Consider the following 10,161-nt stretch of genomic DNA (forward strand, 5'->3'; position numbering starts at 1 on the left):
TAATCAGGGTCCATTTCATTGAATCACATCCCCAGCACCCCACAAATTATATATAATATAGTTTGATTTATCACACATACAAACAAGCTCACACAGGTTTTTAATCACAAATTTGGAAGATTGTGAGACTGAATAGTCTCACTCCCCAAGGTTTATAATGGCACGCTGGACCAAGAAACAAAAGATGTTTCGAGTCATTGTCCCTAAAGGGTCAATAGAAATAGTGACCCTCACTTTCCATAACCAAACAGATCTTGACATGCACTGATGTGAGCTACTGTCCTCAGACTGACATGCTCCGTAGACGTGTGTGTGTGTGTGTGTGTGTGTGTGTGTGTGTGTGTGTGTGGTGTGTGTGTGGTGTGTGTGTGTGTGTGTGTGTGTGTGTGTGTGTGTGTGTGTGTGTGTGTGTGTGTGTGTGTGTGTGTGTGTGTGTGTGGTGTGTGTGTGTGGTGTGTGTGTGTGGTGTGTGTGTGTGTGTGTGTGAGTGTGTGGTGTGTGTGTGTGTGTGTGTGAGTGTGTGTGTGTGTGTGTGTGTGTGTGTGTGTGTGTGTGTGTGTGTGTGTGTGTGTGTGTGTGTGTGTGTGTGTGTGTAGGGGTGGGGGGGGACAGTGGGATAAAATATATTTGTCCTAAAAGGGATTTTCAGAAAGTATCCACAAATGGTCAATCAAGCTCCCCTTAGCTTGTATCCCCCTCCACCCCAAAAATGGCACAACAATCAACTATGGAGAAAGCCAAGGCTTTAAAAAGTGCAATACAATTATTTTTTCAATGAAAATAAATTTTATAGCTTTCACTATACTAATAAAGACGTAAGTCCTACGGAGCAACATAACAGAGTCATTCACCATGTTCTTCTATTACACAAGGCATTTAAAAGTCCTCTGCAAGGCTTATACTCTGAACAAGAGGGTGTTTTCGTGACATAGAGCACTGCATCATGACTAGCTGGGTCTCTGAGAAGTACTCTTTTGGAACTGTGGCTTTGAAATCTTGGATTTGGGGGGGGGCTAACTGTACCAACATCTGTTATTGTCAGCATTTGAAATGATAGATTTCTAGAATTCCTCCCACAACTACTGAGCCAATCATCCAATGGGGGGCATGAGATAGTTAACTCAAGGAAATGCATATGCTCTGGATGGTTAGGACCCTCTTGAGAGGTTAATTTCATCTGTCAACAGTTAAGCATGATGCTGTAAATTTGTCACAAAACTCTCTGCATCCTCAGAACTCTCCTTAAAGTATTCTTCACATCAGAGTTCCTGAGACTATAGATCAGGGGGTTGAGCATGGGGTTAAAAAGGCTGTGAAACAGTAGAAGGTATTTCTTCTGCTCCTTTGGGTTCCCGTGTCTGGGTCCAACGTACATGACGATGGCTGTACCATAAAATAATCCGACCACACAGAGGTGGGAGGAGCATGTGGAAAAGGCTTTCCTTTGACCCTCCCCTGACTGGATCCTCAGGATAGCGCCAAGGATACAAGCATAAGAGACCACAATCGAGGAGAATGGTCCCACAAGCACAGACACCGCTCCAGCTAAGACCATGGTCTCATTGAGGTGTGTGTCTGCACAGGCAAGCTTGAGAATAGCTGTGATTTCACAGAAAAAGTGATTGACTTTCTGAGCCACACAGAAGGGTAAAGGTAGAAGTAACAGCAGATGAACCAAGGACAGGAGCACCCCAATGATCCAGGACGTCACAGCCATGGTGCTGCAGACCTTCCAGCTCATGATGGCGGAGTAGCGGAGTGGGTGGCAGATGGCCACGTACCGGTCATAGGACATCACCACTAGGAGCAGGCATTCAGTGATAGCAAACGTCAAAAAGAGAAAGGTCTGAGTCATGCAGCCAGCAAAGGAGATGGGCTTGGCTGGATCTAGGAGGTTCGCCAGCATCTGGGGCACGGTGTTGCAGGCATAGGCAATGTCAACGATGGCCAGGTGGGACAGGAAGAAGTACATGGGAGTGTGGAGTCTGGAGTCCAGGCAGATAAGCCCCACGATGGTCCCGTTTCCCAGGAGGGTGAAGGCATAGAACAGAGAGAAGAGGACAAAGAGAAGCATCTGCATCCCTGGGCCCAGAGGAAATCCCAGCAGGATGAACTCTGTGATCAATGTCATATTGTTTCCCATATCCCTGTGACAGAGGACACTGAGTTAATGGCTGGTTTAAGGGTAAACTTGAATATTGATTTGTGCTAACGGCACACCCTTTGTAGGTAAGCAAAGTAAGGGGAGCTGAAATGAATTTTTGTTTAAATGGAGTTTTAAAGATTTCTTTATGTGCACAAAGATACTTCTCTTAATATTCAAGACATGTTTAGTGGTTGTTATTGTGTATATGGATGTAGCGTGTTTGTGTGGATGTGCTTGTCATTACATACACGTGGAGAACTTTGTGGAGGTTGTTTTCTCCTCATACCCTGCTGTGACTCTAAGAGCACTGAGCTGTCTTGCTTGCTTGATGATCATGACATTTTTAATGGACCTAAAATTTCATCCAATAAATACATCCATTTCAATGCAAGTTGAACTTTGTTTGACTCTACAGGGTACGACATACTTTTCAAACAAATTCTCCTTGCCTTGGCTAACATTATTCAGTAACTCTCTAATTATTTTTAGTTGGAAACAATGGACCTGAGACGATGGACCAACGTTTCAAAAAGTGTATTGCATTGAATATTGAGTGGGAAGAGCTCAGTAGGAGTGGAAAAAGCATGGCTCATCATTCCTTCCACAGATATTTTTTTCAGTCTACAATGAATACTCCACAAAGTGTTCTCTATTTAAGCATAAGGGCTTAGATTCAGCCCCAAATCTTGTCATTTACTTCTTCACATTAACATTTCGGATGAGCATTTTCGTGACTGACAGGATTTGAACTGTTCTGCTTGTCAGGCTCAGCAGCATCAGTAACTTTGCCCTTTGACTCAGTGTTGACTGTAGCAGGAAATAGAAGACCCAGAGACAGATCCAAGGTCCAAGCTTTAAGGTGAAGGTCAGAAAAGGCAAAGCAGTAGCTCTCACTGTACCTCAGACTTAAACGAGATCCTAGCTCCATCAAACCCCAGACCATAGCTGCTCCTCAGCATGGCTGGAGAATCCTGAGACTTCATTGTCTTCCTATCCTTAATGTGGCTGGAGAATGCATTCCTGATACTAAGACCTTGATTCCTGTCTTTTTTTAAAAATGTCTTATGTTTCTCTTACTTTACATATGGATCCCAGTTACCTCTCCCTCCCATTCTCCCATGCGCCCTGACCCCCTTCCACCCTCCGCTGCACAGGGAGGGTGAGGCCTTCCAGGAGGATTCATAAAAATCTGTCAAGTCATTTGGAGTAGGGTCTATGCCCTCCCTCCTGCCTCTAGGCTAAGGGAGTATCCCTCCATGAGGAATGTGCTTCCAAAGTCTTTGTGCACCAGGGATCCATCCTGGTTCCACTGTCTGAGGACCCTTAGACTGCCCAGGCCTCCTAACCGAGACCCACAATCAGGCGGTCTGAGTCAGTCCAGTGCTGGATTCCCAGCTATCAGTCCCAGCTGTGAGCTCCCCCTTGTTCTGGTCAGCTGTCTCTATGGGTAGAAATCCAGCCTGGTCTTGACCCTTTTGCTTATCACTCCTCCCTCTCTACAACTGGATTCCAGGGATTAGGCTGTTTTCCCAGCTATCAGAAGAGTACCGGTATTAAAGGCGTGTGATCCCAGGTGCTGAACTCATCTTTGTGTGGGCTGTTTTCCCTTTAGGACTGGATCAATTTCGTGTAGGTCAGTGTGGCCTTGAACTAACAGAGATCCGTCTACCTCTTAATCCTTAGTCCTGGGATTAGAGGTGTGTACCACAATTTCCTAGCTCAACAGTTGCTGGGATTAAAGGTGTGTGCCTAGCTTCTAAGGCTTGTGGCTGATTTGCTTCCTGAATCCTCAGGCAAGCTTTAATAAATCACAAATTATATCACCATAGTTAACGGACACTCTAAACACAGTTTCAGGTGCCACCTCTGCGGGTGGCTTGCAGTGACTCATTTCCTGTGGGAAATGTTGCAGAAAAGGTTGCCACTGCCTGACTGGGCCACATCGCCTCTCTAACTTTACAATTCTGTAGTAAAAAATGTGGATACAAACGTAATTCCCCCCCCCCCCCCCCCCCCCGCTGCATACATTTATCCTCTTATTTTATGTGAATTCCACTTATGTGGGTGTACAGGAATGAGTAATAATCCTCCATTTAAATAGCCGTGCAATTTTATGTCTAAGGTTGAAAGATCTCAACATCAAAACGTCCAATGTGTGGGACTTCACTTAGTTATCAGAGAGGTAAATGACATGCTCAGACAGGTGAAAAATAAAGCCACATGCAGGTGTTTAACGATTTCCCATCATTGGCATAACTTTATTCTTAGTGTAGAGGTATCAGCGATTAAACTATTACCTCCTTATTGTTCAGCCTTTGCATGGCATCATAGTAAGGTAGTGAACAATAACATCTTTATTTGACAGGCTCTTATAAATGATAATTTAAGTCCATTAAAAATAAATATGTATATTTAAAAATATACAATATATAAACAATATGTAGATATAATAAATAACATGAAATATATATTTATATCTAGGTATTTTATGTATACTATACTAATGAACATTTGCACGTCTTAGTTTATCTGTCGATGGGCAGAATTTGAACATTGAGAAAGTAGAACTGCTACCTTGTAACAGTAAAAAAGCAAGCAGATAATGGAGAAAACATTATATTTCACCAGAACTTACCAAAAGAATGAGGAAGCCTGGGTGTCTAGAGAAGGCTGTTGTAAAGGACCCTGGTAAACCTTCATTCAGAAAATGAACATGTCTGCAATCTGTGGCGACACTGGAACCCTTTCTGTTTATCTCTGAACTGACAGAGGAGGACTCTGGCTTTTCAAGTTGCTGTTCAGAAGAGAAGGGTTTATGGATTCATCCCCTCCACAGGTAACCCTTTCAATTGTCTCGGGAGCCTTGGGTAGTGCCTGGGAAAACAGGTCTCTTTGCACCATCATGTTTCTATAGGGACAATAAGAACCCATCCACTGTGATTCCAGCCCACAGAGGTTTGAGTATCTCTCTATTTCTGTGCCCGCAGAAGACATGTACATAATGAGATCCTCAAGTGTTAAGGAAGGATAGTTAGTACTTTTGTTAAGTAGTAGGACATGCTTATACAAAGCCATATGTTCGGAACCATAGCTACATCAAAATGTGGATTTGCTGTAGCTTTATGAATTTTCATTTTGTTTCAGTCTTCAAACAACCAATAGATATAGTGGCAGGTAAACAGGTTGTTTCTGGTTATTGACTTTACTAATCTTGAAATTAATTTATAAATCTTGAAATTAATCCCTTTAGTCATTAATCCTTTAATCTGATTTCCCAGCTACTCGAAAGGCAGTAAGAAAATGAGCTTGAATGACAAGGTCTAAATTATTGGATATTATCTAGAAATACAGACCTTTCATCCCTAAGCACAAGTCTGGAGATGTGTAGGAGTCATCTTAGAGATGTAGAAACCCTGGGACTTGTTGATTCATCTGTTGTTGGACAACAGGTTGATCTGATTTAGCTATACTCAGTGATGTGTGATTATCTATGTGATATGCTGTCTTTGAATCTTTGGGCAAATATGCATGAATAGTATAGCTGGATCGTATTGTAGATGTATTTTTTTCACTAACAAGTTAATGAAAATGATTTTATTAGTGATATGCCCCTCCCCACGTATCTGGAAAACAATGAAATATAGCCTGAAAGTCTTCAGGTCAATATTCTATTTCTCCTACCTATTTCTTAAATGCTTCTTTTAAAATAATCTTTCTTATTTAATCTTTTACAACTTCAGACATGGATAAATTTTCCTTGATTCTATCCACCCTCTGCTTTCTCCTTCAGCTCCCTTCTGGCCCCTCATCACATCTCCCTGCCACTTTCATGGCTTTATTCATTTACCCACTTAGTTCGGTTAGTGTTGTCCATGACACGGGGCTCTCTACCCACTGGGGCATGAGCAGAAAACGTCTCTGAGATCCTCAGAAGCTATCAAGTGTCAAAACCTCCACTAGCAAAGATAGGGCCTTGCCATACGCTTACCTCTTCACGCTGAATTTTTAAATTTATTTATCAGTTTAATAAAATTCCCCATTGCCTTGTTTCTTCTTCCTCTCTCCTCCATTTTTATCCCTCTTTCCTTCTTCCATTTGTCTCTATTTCCCTTCATGTATTCCCTTTTATTAACTTCTAATGCCACTTTATAGACACACTCACACTTTTGTATGCCTAAAGAAAATCTAAGAACCACAAATGAGAGAAAATACATGGTATTTGTCTTTCTGAGAATGGCCAAACTCACTTGATATGATTATCTCCAATTGCACCTATTTCCTTACAAATGGTGTAACTTTATTCTTCCCTTATTTACATATACACTCTGTTTTCTTATTCATTTCTCTGTTATCAGAGACTTAGGGTGCAATAAATATCCACTTTCTAGTGTCTCTGATACACTGGAGTCTTCCACACAGATACCCATATGGTAGACCTTTGAAGACAATTCATAGTAACTGGACTAGTTTACACCTACCTAAGTCATCAGCAGATTGTGCTGGCTTTGCTTTTCAAATGAGCCAGAATCTGATTATTTCTTCTAGTCCCCATTATTGCTACCCTTGTCTCTGCCACCTTCTTCCATCACCTGTGTTTTTGCAAGACTGAGTAAACACTCAGCTATTGCTACTCCGCTCACATCCCTTTCATGATTTTCTGACTCCCTCATAGGTTTACAAAGTCATGCTAGGCTTTTAAAGTGACTTGATCCTGTACAGGTAGCATAGCTTTTGTCTGTTCATGTCCCCAAGAACCAGGTTGTGTCTAGTGGATATCATTTCACAGCATTCCTTCCCATCCTTCATCTCTTCTTTCCACCTTTCTTATGAGATGTTCCCTGAGCCTTGGGTCTAAGAAGAGTTGGTACAAATGAGTACTGATCAATATATGGGACATCTATATTGTTAGATTTTTGAGAAACTTCCACAGTACCTGGACTGGTTTCTACCAGAAGAGTACAGGGGGTTCCCTGTGTCCATATCTTTGCAAACATTTGTTGCCTCTGATATTTTTAATGATTGACATTCTCAGTGGCGTGGGATGGCATCTTAATGTAGTTTGGTTTTCATGTTATAACTTAATTGTCTTTATTTTCCTGTGATTAATAAAACAAATAAATGATGACACCCTTGAATTTGTTCCTTTTAAGTTGAGGAGAAAGCACCTGGTCTTTAACAGTTCATTATTATTTTAGCTACGGTGTTTCCATGCACCCTTTTCAGATTAAAGAAGTTATCTTGTCTTTCTAGATTGTTGCCACCTGTATGTTTCTCATGAAAAACCATTAGGCTTGTCTGTCAATTGCTTTAAAAAGATGTAAGGAGAAGTTATACTTTCTTTATTTGACATGCTATAGTACATTGATTTTTGTACACATTCATACTAATGTACTTCTTGGATAAATTTCACTTGGTCATAGTAATGTGCTGCCTGTTTACAGGTTCCAGTTTCTGGTATCGAGTGAGACTGTGCACTTATACAAAGAAGGATAATGGTTTATAGTTTGTATTTCCTGTGATATCTTTTATATCAATGACACTGACCTCATAGAAAAACTTAGGAAATATTCTCTTTACTATTGTTGTTTTAAAAATTCTATGAAGAAATAGTTAATTCTTCCTTTTAGACTATATTGTGTAATTTGCTAAAGTAGCAATACGGTTCATAGCTATCTTTGGTAAACTTTAAATTTACTAATTTACTTTTTATATACCATCATTTTAATGAGTTGATAGACTTGGTATTTATAGAAAAAAATTCCCTAATTGTAATATAGTTGTTCACAGAATTCCCTCACAGTTCTTTACACACCTGCTAAATTGGTGGTGCTTTTCATTTACAATGCTAATTTTAGTTATTTGGATATTTTCCTCTTGTGTAGGTGTGTGTGTTGGTTGTGTGTGAGTGTGTGTAGTGGCTTTAGAGGTGGGCATCCTGCTTTATCATTCTCTGCTCTGTTCCCTTGAGACAGGGTCCCTTATTGAAACAGGAGCTTCGCTGTCAGTCAGCAAACTCCCTGTTTCTGACCCTGCAGCTCTGGATTGCAAGAGTGTGTGCAGCCACACACAGCTTCTTACATTTGTGGTGAGAGTTCAAATCCTTGTCTTCAGCCTTGTGTAGCAAATGCCGTTAGAGGCTGAACCATATCCCCAGCTCTCTGCCATGCTCTTTTCTGTTGACATGCTGGTCAACTGAGCTAACGTTTATTAATTTTATTAATTCTTTAATAGAAAAATAGAATTGGCAGCCATTAATTTTATCATTTATGTATGTTCGAATCTATATTATCTTATTTCTTCTTCTTGCTTGGTGTAATTGTCTTTCCTTTAAAATAAGTGATTGGTGATGAGACATAAATAATTGATGCAAATATAATTGAGAAATAGTGTCCCATTTGGGAGAAGCTCTCAACACTGGGATTCGATCCAAAAATTTGACTTATAGAGTTAATTATGAATATATCATTTTCCCTGTTATTTTGTACCACTTCCAGGACTGGAACTTGAGCAATTACAGCTTTTAAAATCATACTTCTAGCCATGTGTTGTGGTGCATGCCTTTAATCCCAGCACCCGGGAGGCAGAGGCAGGTGGATCTCTGTAAGTTGGAGTCCAGCCTGGTCTCCGTAGTCAGTTCCAGGACAGTCAGAGCCACAAGGTAATACCCTATCTCAGAAACAAACAAACAAACATAAAGTAACTAAGTAAGTAAAATAAACAATCAGATTTCTAGTTGGGAAACTTCCCTGAATTTTGTGTCAGCTGACCACATGCTTCGGGACCATGTACCCAACTCAAGTTCCATGTGCCTCTCACACACATTTCTTTTGCAGTGCTCTGTGGAAGGCTTCTTTGACCAAGGCGTTCCTCAGGCTGTAGATGAGGGGATTCAGCATTGGGTTAAAGAGACTGTGGAACAGTGACAAAAATTTCTCTTGCTCCTCTCGCTGATCAGAGTCAGGAACCATATAAACCAACATGGCTATCCCAAAGAAGAGCCCTACCACACAAAGATGGGAGGAGCAGGTGGAGAAGGCCTTCCTGCGGCCCTCCTTTGACTGCATTTTTAGGATTGTCCTGAGGATGTGCATGTAAGACACAAGCATTGAGCAAAGAGGCCCGACTAAGACAAAAACGCATGCGGCAAGGATGACAAGTTGGTTGAGCGTTGTGTCAGCGCAAGCCAGCTTGAGGACAGCTAGGATTTCACAGAAGAGGTGGTTCACCTCCCGAGGGCCACAGAAGGGCAGCCTTAGCAGAAGAATTGTGTGAGCCACAGAGAGGATAAACCCACATGACCAGGAAGTGGCAGCCAGGGCTGCACACACTCTCCAGCTCATGATGACAGTGTAATGCAGTGGGTGGCAGATGGCCACAAATCGATCGTAGGACATTGCTGCCAAAATCAAGCACTCTGAAGCAGCAAAGGCCAAATACAAGAATGTCTGTGTGATGCATGGAACAAATGAGATGCTTTTCTTCTGGGTCACAAGGTTGGCTAGCATCTTGGGGACATTGTTGGAAGCATAAGAGATGTCAAGGATGGCCAGGTGTGACAGGAAGAAGTACATTGGGGTGTGCAGCCTGGGGTCCAGGTAGATGAGCCCCAAGATTATGCCATTTGTCAGCAGGCTGAAGATGTACAGCAGGGAGAAGACCCAGAAGAGGAATATCTCCATGTCTGTGCTGAGCTGGAGTCCCACCAGGATGAAGTCTGTGACCCATGATGTCTCGTTGCCTCCCATTCCTTTATGACAGCCGATGCAGCAGTGACATGTGGTGGTAAGCCCAGAGCTGGACAATCAATGAAAACTGGATTTATTTATGTCAAGACAAGTGCAGGAAAAGTTCAGTGCTTCCTCTTATTTCACACTTCCTGACGGCCGTCAAGTTTCTGAACCCTTACTGTGAAGTAAATCCAAACATTAAAACGTATATACAAAATTATGCAAAGACCCCTTATGTACCTTCACTCAGATTCAGCATACATTGATGTCTTTGTTGTTTATCGTATA

At 41.7% G+C, this 10,161-nt stretch overlaps 2 protein-coding genes across 2 annotated transcripts; both read right to left on the reverse strand.

Moving 5' to 3' along the window:
- Positions 1 to 1,210: 1,210 nt before the first annotated feature.
- LOC127214255 (olfactory receptor 13) lies at positions 1,211 to 2,143 on the reverse strand. Its single transcript, XM_051174655.1, has one exon. It carries the CDS (start codon positions 2,141 to 2,143, stop codon positions 1,211 to 1,213), a length of 933 nt encoding a protein of 310 aa, XP_051030612.1.
- Positions 2,144 to 8,958: 6,815 nt separating this feature from the next.
- LOC127214254 (olfactory receptor 2A2) lies at positions 8,959 to 9,891 on the reverse strand. Its single transcript, XM_051174654.1, has one exon. The coding sequence runs from the start codon at positions 9,889 to 9,891 to the stop codon at positions 8,959 to 8,961; it is 933 nt and encodes a 310-aa protein (XP_051030611.1).
- Between the last annotated feature and the right edge of the window lie 270 nt (positions 9,892 to 10,161).

Source organism: Phodopus roborovskii, unplaced genomic scaffold (assembly GCF_943737965.1).
Source record: "Phodopus roborovskii unplaced genomic scaffold, PHOROB, whole genome shotgun sequence".
Taxonomy (NCBI): Eukaryota; Metazoa; Chordata; class Mammalia; order Rodentia; family Cricetidae; genus Phodopus; species Phodopus roborovskii.